We start from the raw sequence: 15,275 nt of genomic DNA, 5'->3' as shown, positions 1-15,275 counted from the left end.
AAGGCTGAATATTCAGGATTGTAAGGCCAATTGTCCAGTGATTCACATGTTGACATTCTAATTCTAAACATCAATTTAACCAATTGTAAAATTCATGAAAATGTTCTAATTTCATTTAAAAAGCATTAGATGAGACTCATGGGAAGGATTGTTATTTCATGGAATTTAACCATAACCAGCAACCAAACCAACTGGACCCGTGTGTTTTGTGCGTTGGAAGTGTGCTGCTACATGTTCAAATGCCGAACATATACAGCAGAACATTACACAAAATGTATTATCTGAAGGTCTGGGAACAAACTTTCTAGAATGTAGAGATGTTTCAGAATGCTTCACAGCTTCATTGTGATGATAAACCATCCTGTTGGAAAAGCTGCCCGATGAATCAACATTAAGTTATGACAGAAAACATGAGACATTCTGCTTGGCTCTTCAGTTAACCAACAGAGATGATAAACCATGTATTTTAGTGATGCAAGCAACCAGCCTTCCAGCGAGACGATGCAGAGTCTATACTAAGGGGTTTGTGTTAAAATGTTTACAGCACCACAACAGTCAATTCAGAGGTATAAAAACTCTACTTTATAAAACTCTAAAACACTGTTCTTTAGGCCATGAGACAATACATGACAAGTATCGCTTGATTCTATAACAGCAGACAGGTGCGTGCACTCAAACATACACCACGTTCACTCACAATATAAACTTTCGCATCATCTCCCAAACAGACAACACATTTTCCTGCCAGATGTGATCATTGAATGACCTATGATGATGGAGCATGGTGATGGAATCATAGAACTAGAATTTGTTCCAATTCTGTGGATGGAACGGTAACGTAAGCCATAAAGTGAGGTCAAAACATTGATGTGCGCACAACTAACAGGAGTGATGTTCTGAATTCTTGGAATGTTTCTGTTTGTCCAGCCATAACCATCTTAACATAATGAACAATCTGGGATCTTAAGTATGGATTGAGAGTCTTATCATCATAATCTTTCGCTGTAGACAAAAGGTGTTTTCTTTACTGTTTACAAGAGATGCACTTTAGATTTCAAGATTGTGTTGATTTGTAACAATGTTATATATCCAAACCAGAAGTTGGTTATGCCGTTTTATAATCAGTGATCATTGAGAGCATATCGTTCATTATTCTTGATAACTGGTGTCAGGGAAATTGCAAGATTATGTTATAATGCTTGTATTGCATTATAATGGTTGTTTTATTCGACAGAATAGAGTATTCTGTTAACTATTGTGTGTGTGTTCTACTGAGGATGGGCCTCTATGAGATAGCACTGACAGAGGAGATTTACGATGTCTTTGGGTGATAAAACGTAAAGAGCATTCCAGAGAACATGAGGTAATGTTTCTGTTCTATACCGTACCAGGGAGGGACGATTCCAGTTTGGAGTAGGAGGACCAGACACTGGTCTATACAATGAAAACTGTTGACAAAGCAGATGCTGTCTGCTATGTATTATAGATATCTTTCATACATAGAACGGGTCACAAGGTTAAGATTTGTATCTGTTGTTCGTCATGTAGGTTGAAAGGGGTGGATCTTTGCTATAAAAGATCTCAGTAGCCATTGAGCTGTCACTCTCAACGGTTCATTAGAAATAGGGAATCGTTGAAAGTCAGTGCTATTGCAAAGCTCTTATTATTAAAGATGGAGTTTAAGTATAACTCTGACTGGTGTGATAAGTTTGTCTCTCCTCATTTGATAGTAAAGAAATAAACCACCAGACTGGTCGAGCTTCTAACTCAAACATCATGTCTACACCGGCCCCGCACGTGCGTGCGCCATCGTGGGCGTGTTGATTTTGTCTACTCGAACCAGACGAGTGACATGCAGGTTAAAATAACAAAACCAACTGTGATCCAACTATATTCATTTGGGGACAGGTCAAAATACACATGAAACATTCATGGACAATAAGTTGGATAGCTGTTGTTAGCTAGTTTGTCCTGGGAGATGAACAGTGGGTTGTTATTTTACCTTCTCATGTATATGTGTTCCCATTCTTAGGTGGTCCTTGGGAGAACTTTGACCCAGGTCATACAACAATTGTGTGCATCTCCATTCCGGCGTATAATCCACAAATAAAAAGGGAAACCTAGTAAGTTATCTTTAATTAATATCTCCAGGTTTCTCCTTTCAAGCAAACATGTGGGGTTGTATCTTCATGTAAACCAATAAGGAGACGGGAGATTTACAGCGTGTCTCAAATAGAACCAAGTTCTATTTCAGCGGATGGCATCGAAGACGTTAGTTGGCGCGTGCGAGCAGTGTGGATGAAATTATTGAATTTGTACATTTATTTTGCAATGGTCACACATGCAACATGTCCAGTATAGTCAGGGTGTGGCTGAGTGAGGCTGCCCATCCTTTTCTGTTTTCCAATTGTAAAAAAACTAAAATGTTAACTTTTGAGAGAAGAAAAACAGCACCAGTCACTAATAACATACAACAGATGGACCAGAGGCTGACCAGAGCAGATACTAATAACATATCAACAGATGGACCAGAGGCTGACCAGAGCAGATACTAATAACATATCAACAGATGGACCAGAGGCTGACCAGAGCAGATACTAATAACATATCAACAGATGGACCAGAGGCTGACCAGAGCAGATACTAATAACATATCAACAGATGGACCAGAGGCTGACCAGAGCAGATACTAATAACATATCAACAGATGGACCAGAGGCTGACCAGAGCAGATACTAATAACATATCAACAGATGGACCAGAGGCTGACCAGAGCAGTCCTCCCAGCCCCTTAGCACCAGTTTATATCCCACACTGTGCTATGCTATGCTATGCTGGGCATAGGAAGGCAATGCAGTGCGAACACAAAGGCAGATTCGTATTTCGCTTGGCACCACCAGGACAATCTCTTTCTCATTGTCAGTCCATCAGAATGTCACTAGAGAGATGAGAGCTAGAGAAAAAGTATTTTCGTAGAGATGGATAGATGGAAGACGGAATGGAAGACGGAATGGAAGATAAGGGGGAGGGATGTAAACAGAGTTCATTTCTCTTCATCCTCCACCCTCCCCCACTCCTCCTCCTCTACCTCCCCCTCATCGTCTGGCTCCTCCTCCATGTAGTCCCCCCAGGTGTCATACACATCTCCCCCTTCCTCCTCTCCTAGTCTGCCCTCATACTGCTCATCTTCCTCCTCAACTACCTCCATCGCCTCTCCTTCCTCCTCGTCCTCTCCTTCCTCCTCCTCTTCTTCATCCTCCTCTGCATCCTCTTCTAATCCACCCACCTGTCCGTCTTCCAGCTCTCCATCCTCCTCCTCCTCTTTCACATCCTTGTAGGAGGAGGGGGGAGAAGGAAGGGAGAAATGCAGTATTTGACTATCAGACATGTTGGGACTGCTAGGGGGTCCGTATGAGGAGGTATTAGAGTTCTGGGAGGTGTTGAGGAACAAGCTCCCTGTAGGGGGCAGTAGCGAGTCCTGGGTCAGGTCTGGGGCAACTGTGGAGGGGATAGAACCAGCAGTGGTGGAACCAGGCCTGGGTGGGACCAGACCCAGGGGGTGGGGGAGAGGCATGCCCCCAGGAGGTACATACTCCCTGATCTCCCCTGGTTCCAGGGGCTCGGGGCCACAGGGGTCGTGATCGTTGCAGGCGAGCCGCCCGTCTACCTTAGAGATGAAGAGCAAGCCCTCACGGTGCTGCGTGCAGAAGGAGCTTGGACACATCTCACAGAAGGAGGCCGCCTCATGACCGCAGACGTCACACTGGTGCCAGGGGCACTCCCAACGGCCTTAGAATAGACACAGAATCAGTGTTACAACAGAGATCATCAGACACATTCCTGTACCACAGATCCTTACAGTCCTTCAGGAAACTCCAGCTTTGAGGATTGAACAAAAAGCAAAAACTACTAATATGACTTCTTTCCTTCTCCGATGTACTAAATCAACTACAAATAGACAACACAATAGGTCTAGGGTTTCAAGCTCTGGTTGATTTCATATTTAATGATATTGAATTGTGTTTGGTTGTCAAAGCAACTAAATATGAACATTTAAAGGAGATGCATCTTCTGCTTGTATAATTCCATCTGTGTCACTGAGTCTGGCTTTAATTCCTGTTTGTCTACAAATTAACAATTGATATGTTAAATTCACATCTCCATCTCAACCAAAAATCAAAGTTGAAAGAATTAAAGGCCAGACTAAGTCAGTGGTACAGATGGAACTATCCAAGCAGAAGAGACATCTCCTTCAAAATTTGGATATTTGGTTGTGTTGACAACTCAACACATTTCAATATCACTTTTAAAATACAATAAATAGCCTATTAACTTCTCAACAAGTTAACAGACTATATGTTGGATTGAATTAGCCACGAAATCCCTAGTTTGAATGCGACTGTTTTCTGAAATTTCCCCTACATTTCCCCTCACGTGGACCAGCACCCTAGCAATTTCAGTTTCAGCCAATTAGCTCCAGCCCCTCACCATTTGAGTGACAGCTAGCAAGACGCACACACAGTAGAGCGAGAGAACAATGGCATGCTGCACTTCAGAACTACTGACTAAAAAGTATACAAAAGTACCAGAGAATATCTTTATGGCTATCTTACAAACTAATGTAAAAATTCTACCTTAAAATGAGTAAAACATTTATGGCCATGTTTTGAGAATAGTGTAACTACATATTTATTCTTATGTAATCATATAAAGCTGTTTGTGTGTTGAGATGGTTGAAAGCATAGTGATGAACACATTGGAAATTCAACTACATTTTGGCTGTATTTTTGAGTGGGTGAATATAGGTTTTAATCTCATTGATCTACGTCTCAACCAAATATTACGTAATTATCCACATTGAAATGATGTGGAGTGCCCAGTGGGAAGTTACACACACCCCCCATGTCCAAATCCCTTGCTGATGAGTTCTAATGACACAAAAATCTGCAGACTACAACCTCTTAGGCAAGTCCCATACAAAATCACACACAATATAACAGCCATTTTGTGTCAAAGAGCTTCCATGGGGAGGTGGTTTCTCGCCCCTTCACTCACCTGCAGGTCTCTTGGCCAGGTTGAGACAGTCTGCGTGGTAGACCTTGGGACATCCTGGCTTCTTACAGGACACAATCTGTCCTCCGTCCCCACAGCTGAAACACCCGTCTTCCCTCTCCTTCGTCACCTCCAGCTGAGGCTTCCTCTTCACCAGAACCTTCTTCTTGCCTTCCTTTAGTTCCCTTCTTTCCCGTGCTTTAGACGGCTGGTTCTGGGAGACAGACACACGTACACACAGGTCATTACTTTAGACTGCTATATTCCCCAGTCTACCTTTAGACTGCTATATTCGCCAGTCTACCTTTAGACTGCTATATTCGCCAGTCTACCTTTAGACTGCTATATTCCCCAGTCTACCTTTAGACTGCTATATTCGCCAGTCTACCTTTAGACTGCTATATTCCCCAGTCTACCTTTAGACTGCTATATTCCCCAGTCTACCTTTAGACTGCTATATTCCCCAGTCTACCTTTAGACTGCTATATTCCCCAGTCTACCTTTAGACTGCTATATTCCCCAGTCTACCTTTAGACTGCTATATTCCCCAGTCTACCTTTAGACTGCTATATTCCCCAGTCTACCTTTAGACTGCTATATTCCCCAGTCTACCTTTAGACTGCTATATTCGCCAGTCTACCTTTAGACTGCTATATTCGCCAGTCTACCTTTAGACTGCTATATTCCCCAGTCTACCTTTAGACTGCTATATTCCCCAGTCTACCTTTAGACTGCTATATTCCCCAGTCTACCTTTAGACTGCTATATTCCCCAGTCTACCTTTAGACTGCTATATTCCCCAGTCTACCTTTAGACTGCTATATTCCCCAGTTTACCTTTAGACTGCTATATTCCCCAGTCTACATGTCATTTTTATAGTATAACTCATCATCACACAGTAAGCAACTATAAACACTTACTGTAGATTCCTTTAGATAAATTCAAATGTTTTGTATGTTGACATTTGTCAGTCTCAGAGCCTTACCTTTGGTCGGACCCCCAGGAACCCAGAGCAGTTGGGCGCTCCACATTTACACACCGTCTTCCCGTTACCAAGACACTCCAGGTTGTAGTTGAAGGTCAGCTCCACACCTGCTCAGAAATAACAACACACTGCCAGGTACTGTACAGGTAGCTTTACAAATTACAAAGATACTTTTGGTCACAAGCCCTTGTGCCTGAAGAATGGAAATGGAACCAGGCTCCAGGAGTTAGTTACAGAAATGAGACTAGGCTCCAGGAGTTAGTTACAGAAATGGGACTCGGCTCCAGGAGTTAGTTACAGAAATGGGACTCGGCTCCAGGAGTTAGTTACAGAAATGGGACTCGGCTCCAGGAGTTAGTTACAGAAATGGGTCTAGGCTCCAGGAGTTAGTTACAGAAATGGGACCAGGCTCCAGGAGTTAGTTACAGAAATGAGACTAGGCTCCAGGAGTTAGTTACAGAAATGGAACCAGGCTCCAGGAGTTAGTTACAGAAATGGAACCAGGCTCCAGGAGTTAGTTACAGAAATGGGACTAGGCTCCAGGAGTTAGTTACAGAAATGGGACTAGGCTCCAGGAGTTAGTTACAGAAATGAGACTAGGCTCCAGGAGTTAGTTACAGAAATGAGACTAGGCTCCAGGAGTTAGTTACAGAAATGGGACTAGGCTCCAGGAGTTAGTTACAGAAATGAGACTAGGCTCCAGGAGTTAGTTACAGAAATGGAACCAGGCTCCAGGAGTTAGTTACAGAAATGGTACCAGGCTCCAGGAGTTAGTTACAGAAATGGGACTAGGCTCCAGGAGTTAGTTACAGAAATGGGACTAGGCTCCAGGAGTTAGTTACAGAAATGGGACTAGGCTCCAGGAGTTAGTTACAGAAATGGGACTAGGCTGCAGGAGTTAGTTACAGAAATGAGACTAGGCTCCAGGAGTTAGTTACAGAAATGAGACTAGGCTCCAGGAGTTAGTTACAGAAATGGGACTAGGCTGCAGGAGTTAGTTACAGAAATGAGACTAGGCTCCAGGAGTTAGTTACAGAAATGAGACTAGGCTCCAGTAGGTTAGTTGGTACTTCTTCTGACCTTCGGGGATGTCCTCCAGGGCAAAGAGCCCCACCCTGGTGTCTCCGTTTACTGTCCACTTCTGGGTCTCACAGTTGGGCTGGCAGCAGTGATTCATGAACCTCGCCTGGTTCCCCTTGGGTCCAGCGTCTATGATCCGGTCCTTGTCCAGAGTGAGCATGTAGAAGTTACAAATGTCATTCTCTTGAGCATGTTTGATCCTGGCTCTGCACTCCTCCTCGTCTATCACCTCCCCCACGTACTCATTCACAAATGCACCCTGAGAGAGGGAGGAGAGCACAGACTCAGGTTATAATCCAGCTGATACACAACCCCTTTTACACCAGACACAGCGGTATGGAGGCTAAATATACTACTCTATGTCCACATCTTAAAACAGACACAAACAAAGGATAATCAGGTAAAAAGGGCCTTGGAATTGAATTGAAAATACTTTATTTATCCCACAAGGGGGCAATGATGTAGGCAGCCGTGCACAACTGTAGTGGGACAAGGTTCTCTAAACAAAACAAACACAACGGGAGCTGTTTTGTGTTGTAGTTTGATGCCCTAGTCTGTACCTTCTTGATGTCGGAGACACCCCGTAGTCCCCAGCCTCGTGACAAGGTCCTGAAGATCTCCACCTGGGTGTACTGTCTCTTGGTGTAACTCTGGTTCAGACACCTCTCCCCTGCCAGACACACCTGAGGGTTGCACTCATACATCAACATGCGGTTGATACACTCGGAGTCCATGCCACACGGGTTCTCATCAGACGCCTTGCAGTTACAGCGCGGCACCTCCGATAGGTCCGCCGTGATGATCTGGACCTTGCCAATTGGTCGGTTCACCTGGGAAGAATAAGCACTTGAGGTAAGCGGATGCAATTCAAACTTTTGCGTGAATTATGCATGGAGAAGGTTTAAAGGGGCGGTACCTTGATGTGTCTGTAGGGAGAAGGTTTAAAGGGGCGGTACCTTGATGTGTCAGTAGGGAGAAGGTTTAAAGGGGCGGTACCTTGATGTGTCTGTAGGGAGAAGGTTTAAAGGGGCGGTACCTTGATGTGTCTGTAGGGAGAAGGTTTAAAGGGGCGGTACCTTGATGTGTCAGTAGGGAGAAGATTTAAAGGGGCGGTACCTTGATGTGTCTGTAGGGAGAAGGTTTAAAGGGGCGGTACCTTGATGTGTCAGTAGGGAGAAGGTTTAAAGGGGCTTTACCTTGATGTGTCTGTAGGGAGAAGGTTTAAAGGGGCGGTACCTTGATGTGTCTGTAGGGAGGAGGTTTAAAGGGGTGGTACCTTGATGTGTCTGTAGGGAGAAGGTTTAAAGGGGCGGTACCTTGATGTGTCTGTAGGGAGAAGGTTTAAAGGGGCGGTACCTTGATGTGTCTGTAGGGAGAAGGTTTAAAGGGGCGGTACCTTGATGTGTCTGTAGGGAGGAGGTTTAAAGGGGCGGTACCTTGATGTGTCTGTAGGAAGGAGGTTTTAAAGGGGCAGCACATTGATGTGTCTGTAGGGAGAAGGTTTAAAGGGGCAGTACCTTGATGTGTCTGTAGGGAGAAGGTTTAAAGGGGCAGTACCTTGATGTGTCTGTAGGGAGAAGGTTTAAAGGGGCAGTACCTTGATGTGTCTGTAGGGAGAAGGTTTAAAGGGGCGGTACCTTGCTGTGTCTGTAGGGAGAAGGTTTAAAGGGGCAGTACCTTGATGTGTCTGTAGGGAGAAGGTTTAAAGGGGCGGTACCTTGATGTGTCTGTAGGGAGAAGGTTTAAAGGGGCAGTACCTTGATGTGTCTGTAGGGAGAAGGTTTAAAGGGGCGGTACCTTGATGTGTCTGTAGGGAGAAGGTTTAAAGGGGCTGTACCTTGATGTGTCTGTAGGGAGAAGGTTTAAAGGGGCGGTACCTTGATGTGGCTGTAGGGAGAAGGTTTAAAGGGGCAGTACCTTGATGTGTCTGTAGGGAGAAGGTTTAAAGGGACAGTACCTTGATGTGTCTGTAGGGAGGAGGTTTAAAGGGGCGGTACCTTGATGTGTCTGTAGGGAGAAGGTTTAAAGGGGCAGTACCTTGATGTGTCTGTAGGGAGAAGGTTTAAAGGGGCAGTACCTTGATGTGTCTGTAGGGAGGAGGTTTCTTGTCATTCCTCCTGTCCTCCTGAAGCTGTCTCATCTCCTTCTCAGCCTGAAGCGCTATAAACCGCTCAGCTGTTTCATTCAGAGCTGAAAGGAAACAGAAGTTAGCGTCATCAGCTAGCTAATATATCTCAAATGGTAAGCTTTCAGCCCTGCCATGTGGTACCTGGAAACATCTCTATTGTTTAAGAATTAGGAAAGGCTCTTTAGCATTTCTTCCTAAAATGAAGTCTATTGTTTGTTATATATTCCATTATAACCAGGTAAAGGAGGTTTCTTTCTGACCTTTCTTGTAGATGGCGTCACAACCCTTCCCCATCTTGTCCTTGTTGTTGGCATCTCCCTCCATGTAAGGGAAGACTCTGGCCTGATAGGTCCAGGCGTAGTCCTTAGAACCAAAGAACTGAACGGGGAACTCCCCCACCTCGTGTTTCATACGGAGGATCTTCTCTGGGACGTTCTTAGGAAGACACACCTCCGCAGGCCACCACCTGAACAAAGGAGAGGAGATTTTACATGATACATTGTGCTTACAAAACATTAGGAACACCTGATCCTTCCATGACAGACTGACCAGGTGAATCAAGGTGAAAGCTATGATCTCTTATTGATGTCACCTGTTAAATCCACTTCAATCAGTGTAGATGAAGGGGAGGAGACAGGTTAAAGAAGGATTTTTAAGCCTTGAGACAATTGAGACATGGATTGTGTATGTCTGCAATTCAGAGGGTGACTGGGCAAAACAAAAGATTTAAGTGCCTTTGAACGGGGTATGGTAGTAGGTGCCAGGCACACTGGTTTGTGTCAAGAACTGCAACGCTGCTGGGTTTCACACTCAACAGTTTCCCGTGTTTATCAAGAATGGTCCACCACCCAAAGGACATCCAGCCAACTTGACAACTGTGGGAAGCATTGGAGTCAACATGGGCCAGCATCCCTGTGGAACACTTTCAACTCCTTGTAGAGTCCATGCCCCGACGAATTGAGGCTGTTCTGAGGTCAAAAGAAGGGGGTGTTACAAGGGCTGTGGCGGTAATGACATTTTGTCTGCCGGTTAGTGTCATGCAAAAGACTACCAAGTCTCACTGTAATTTACCGTCAATTAACAAACACGTTTAGCATCTCCAGGCCTCCATGCATACAAGCCTCTGATGTGTACCTTTGGAACATCTACATTTAAATAAAAGGTTCAATAATGTTTTTTTGTTTTTTTCAAGTCTAATAAATCTATTTAATATACACCATCACAATGCATTCATTATTTATTTTAGGCAGGTCTAAAGAAACGTTATGAAATTAAGAAATGTTATTTCAGAACAACAGAATATGAGTTAGCCTACTGAATGTAATTTGGCTATGCGTCATGCTGTAGGCTAGTTAATTTAGCAGACAAGATATGCTTATAAGTCCCGTGCCAATATTTTATATTGTATGGTTTTATAGTAAGAAGCATATTTTTTCCATTCCGGAGCGAGTGCGTGTATGAAGTAGCTATGTAAAAGGGATAATTTGAAACAAGTCCTATACACTAGATTTTGAGTTATTTGGCAACTTTAGCTGTGCATGATACAAACCTTAGAATGTCTTACATGCTGACCACACCGCGCGCGTCACGTGTGCGATCGTTGCAAAATAAATGTTCAATCATTGCACCCACACTGCTTGTGCTCGTCAACGAGCGTCTGCTTTGCCAAGCGCTAAAATAGAGGTCAGTTCTATTTGTGACGCTGAATGCGGTCCAAGTCTTGCCTCTCCCAATCTCCTCATTGGTTTATAGAAGCATATAGCCACGTGCCATCTCCTCATTGGTTAGACCCACATGGGTGATTGAAAGATGAACTGAGGTCGGTCGCTAGGACGTGATAATACACCTTATTATGAAAGTTAGATGCCAATCGCCAAGAACAAAAAGCCTGGAAGAAGGAGAGATGACCAGAAACGATTCGGATGACTAGAAACAATGAGAAAAATACAGTTTTATGTGTGGATTAATTGTCGGAGTAGAGAACCTTGTGCATTTCAGGTAAAATAACAACTCAAAGTTTATATCCCAGGACAAATTAGCTAGCAACAGCAAGCTAGCTAGCTAAATAGGCCAAATTATCTAACTGCAAGCTAGCTAGCTCAATTGTCATAAATGTTTAATGCTTTTTGACCTGTCCCCAAATTAACATTTTATTTTTATCTATTTTTTATTTAACTAGGCAAGTCAGTTAAGAACAAATTCTTATTTACAATGACGGACTAGGAACAGTGGGTTAACTGCCTTGTTCAGGGGCAGAATGACAGATTTTTACCTTGTCAGCTTGGGGATTTGATTTAACCTTTTGGTTACTGGCCCAACACTCTAACCACTAGGCTACCTGCCACCACATATAATATAATTGGTTCAGAGTTTGTTATAATATTTCCAACCTGCGTGTCGTGATTGCGTTTGGTGTGGGGGGACAAAATCAATTTGAGCACGATGGTGGATGTTGGGCATGGACTTAGAAATCAAAACATACACTACATGCCAAAAGGATGTGGACACCTGCTTGTCAAACATCTCATTCCAAAATCATGGGCATTAATATGGAGTTGTGCTCTCCAACCCTGTTCCTGCAGCTACCCAGTACTCTGTATGTCATGGTCTCTCCAACCCTGTTCCTGCAGGTACCCAGTACTCTGTATGTCATGGTCTCTCCAACCCTGTTCCTGCAGCTACCCAGTACTCTGTATGCCATGGTCTCTCCAACCCTGTTCCTGCAGCTACCCAGTACTCTGTATGCCATGGTCTCTCCAACCCTGTTCCTGCAGCTACCCAGTACTCTGTATGTCATGGTCTCTCCAACCCTGTTCCTGCAGCTACCCAGTACTCTGTTTGTCATGGTCTCTCCAACCCTGTTCCTGCAGCTACCCAGTACTCTGTATGTCATGGTCTCTCCAACCCTGTTCCTGCAGCTACCCAGTACTCTGTATGTCATGGTCTCTCCAACCCTGTTCCTGCAGCTACCCAGTACTCTGTATGTCATGGTCTCTCCAACCCTGTTCCTGCAGCTACCCAGTACTCTGTATGTCATGGTCTCTCCAACCCTGTTCCTGCAGCTACCCAGTACTCTGTATGCCATGGGCTCCCTAACCCTGTTCCTGCAGCTACCCAGTACTCTGTATGTCATGGGATCTCCAACCCTGTTCCTGCAGCTACCCAGTACTCTGTATGCCGTGGGCTCTCCAACCCTGTTCCTGCAGCTACCCAGTACTCTGTATGTCGTGGTCTCTCCAACCCTGTTCCTGCAGCTACCCAGTACTCTGTATGTCATGGTCTCTCCAACCCTGTTCCTGCAGCTACCCAGTACTCTGTATGTCATGGTCTCTCCAACCCTGTTCCTGCAGCTACCCAGTACTCTGTATGTCATGGTCTCTCCAACCCTGTTCCTGCAGCTACCCAGTACTCTGTATGTCATGGGCTCTCCAATCCTGTTCCTGCAGCTACCCAGTACTCTGCATGTCATGGTCTCTCCAACCCTGTTCCTGCAGCTACCCAGTACTCTGTATGCCATGTGCTCTCCAACCCTGTTCCTGCAGCTACCCAGTACTCTGTATGTCATGGTCTCTCCAACCCTGTTCCTGCAGCTACCCAGTACTCTGTATGTCATGGTCTCTCCAACCCTGTTCCTGCAGCTACCCAGTACTCTGTATGTCATGGTCTCTCCAACCCTGTTCCTGCAGCTACCCAGTGCTTAATTTGAGAAACCTAGTGAAAACTGTTCGGGAACATCGATAGTAACATGTATTCACAACAAAACATTTAATTTCACTGTTGAAGGAGAGAGATATTCTGAAAGGTCATGTTTCACCCAATGAATTATGAACATTTAAAAAAATGCCCTATGACTAGGCTATTCAAGAATTGCAGATTCACTCCAACTGCAGGGTTAGCAGCCCTACACTATCAATGAACCAGCAGCATGGCCTAGGGCTATACCTTCTCTCCCAGACTAGAACGTTTAGAGAGTAGCAGAAGGTAACCAGTCCACCCAGTATGTATAATAATACAGTCCACACTCAAAGGCCATTACTAGATTTTGTTTAATTTTGAAATATAGGCTAGATCAACTAAAATCAGTTCTTTTTAATGTTTTTCTGCCGTGCATAATATGTGGAAGTCCATGTATTGTATTTCAGGCTTAGGCTCATAGGCCTATGCATAAACTCGAATATGCATGAGTGTTTTGAATTAATCGTCACCTTAGCAAGCACTGTCCAATTCGTTGTGTTAGGCTTTGAAACAACATCCACAAGGACCATGTTTTACACTCAGTTTCAATCTGTTGTTGAATTTTTTTCTTCAAATTGATCAATCACAGTGAGGTGAGTTTTAAAAAGCAAGATACTGTTTTGATGTGATTTTTGAAAGCATTTGCATTGATGTCAGAGTGGTTAGAGGGGAACTAAAGCCCTGAATACCAGGCCATTAGGACCTGATGGAGGGACAACAGAGCCCTGAGTACCAGGTCAATAGGACCTGATGGTCGTTAGCAAGTTGGGTACTACCAACGCATGTCTAGAGTGCATAAAAGGAGATTACTGTGAATCAATAGTCACGTAGAATTTTACAGCGGTCATGACTCATGATAGCCAGTGTGGCGGCAACTAGGGCTGTGGCGGTCACAAAATTTAGTCAGCCGGTGATTGTCAAGCAAATAACTGCCGGTCTCACAGTAATTGACCGTTAGTTAACATAGACACATTTAGCATCTCCTGGCTTGCACACACAGCCTACAAGCCACTGGTAGAGACCTTTGAAACATCTACATTTTAAAAAGTCGAATTAATCCATGTAATATAGCCTACACCATCACAATAAATCCATTATTTATTTTAGACAGGTCTAAAGAAACATGATATGAAGAAAATGTAGTCTATTTCAGAAGAACAGAATAACATACTCTGATTTGTCCTTATGTTAGGTCCTGATCTGGCTATGCCTTATGGCTGTGGGCTACACTTGTTGATTTAGCAGACAATATTTGCTTAGAATTCCGTTACATTATTTTATAGTATTGAAAAAAGCATAATAAAATAGAAAGGATATTTTCTCCAAACGATTTGAGAGAGTTCTCACATGCGGCTATTCTGTGTTCAGCAGTTAACAAAGTAACAGGTCCTCCTATATGCTTAATTTAGAGTTATTTATGCAACTTGTTCTACAAAATGTTGGGCTATATGTTTTCATTTTTAATACAGTCTAAGGCTGCATGATGCGACTCTAATGATGATTTGAAAAAAGTCGCATGCAGGCTGTACACACTTCATCAGTCTCTCATTCACAAATTTGACAAGCACTTGATAATGCCTCGAATTTTCCTGCAGTATCCCCTTTATGGGGCATTACGGCCACACAAAGAAAATCCATACCTTTTGCGGCTAGAGGCCGTTGAGCCCTTGGGCTGAATATAATAATTATAATTCCCTTCTCCCTGAGTGATGCACGCTCCGAATCACCTCTCACTCACATGTCTCTCCATCAGGTGATCGGGTCTCACAGGGTACAAGTGAAGACCGACACATTGGGGATGCAACAACGCGCGTCCTTATCCAATTCCGAGGTGCATATTGAAGATATTGGAAGAACTGTCCACATTTACTTTTCGGCAGCCAACAAGATGAGTGACCTAACGAACAGCAAAAGCACGAGCCTATGTCAATCTACTATGCTCCATAGTACAAAAGTCGACCTATTCTATGCGAGAAATACATATTCCAAAAATAGTCTGGGACAGCTGTGGGATGCAATAGATCCCAAATTAATACAACCACTAGCAACAAAAAAACTTTTTTTACGCAATGTTGATGAACAATTAGGCTACCTCACATTATAAGAGCAGCAATGTGCACACAGCAGTAGTCTATACGCACGAATGTTCCATTAGCGGGAAAACACCATCATCAAAAGTGACCACAAATGCAATTATGCATGTAATGCTTTTATTATAAAGGTGCATTTTTATGGTGAAAATTAAGAGAATGCCAAGATTGTGCAAAGCTGTCATCAAGGCAAATGGTGGCTACT

General features: G+C 43.8%; 1 protein-coding gene across 5 annotated transcripts in view; it reads right to left on the bottom strand.

The window, feature by feature from the left end:
* Nucleotides 1-2,117: 2,117 nt before the first annotated feature.
* Nucleotides 2,118-15,275, bottom strand: part of LOC115205703 (histone-lysine N-methyltransferase, H3 lysine-36 and H4 lysine-20 specific) — a 43,925-nt gene continuing 30,767 nt past the window's right edge. For all 5 annotated transcript variants that reach the window (XM_029771962.1, XM_029771960.1, XM_029771963.1 and 2 more), the window contains 7 exons: nucleotides 9,506-9,711; nucleotides 9,195-9,307; nucleotides 7,678-7,947; nucleotides 7,118-7,376; nucleotides 6,038-6,144; nucleotides 5,056-5,266; nucleotides 2,118-3,789 (listed from right to left, as the gene is read on the bottom strand). In XM_029771962.1, coding sequence (XP_029627822.1) covers nucleotides 3,044-3,789; nucleotides 5,056-5,266; nucleotides 6,038-6,144; nucleotides 7,118-7,376; nucleotides 7,678-7,947; nucleotides 9,195-9,307; nucleotides 9,506-9,711 — 1,912 coding nt within the window. In that variant the 3' untranslated portion in view covers nucleotides 2,118-3,043. The remainder of the gene's footprint in view (nucleotides 3,790-5,055; nucleotides 5,267-6,037; nucleotides 6,145-7,117; nucleotides 7,377-7,677; nucleotides 7,948-9,194; nucleotides 9,308-9,505; nucleotides 9,712-15,275) is intronic.

This window comes from Salmo trutta, chromosome 13 (genome assembly GCF_901001165.1).
Source record: "Salmo trutta chromosome 13, fSalTru1.1, whole genome shotgun sequence".
Classification (NCBI taxonomy): Eukaryota; Metazoa; Chordata; class Actinopteri; order Salmoniformes; family Salmonidae; genus Salmo; species Salmo trutta.
Note: the sequence above shows the minus strand (reverse complement) of the source record. Positions and strands in the feature narration are given on the sequence as shown.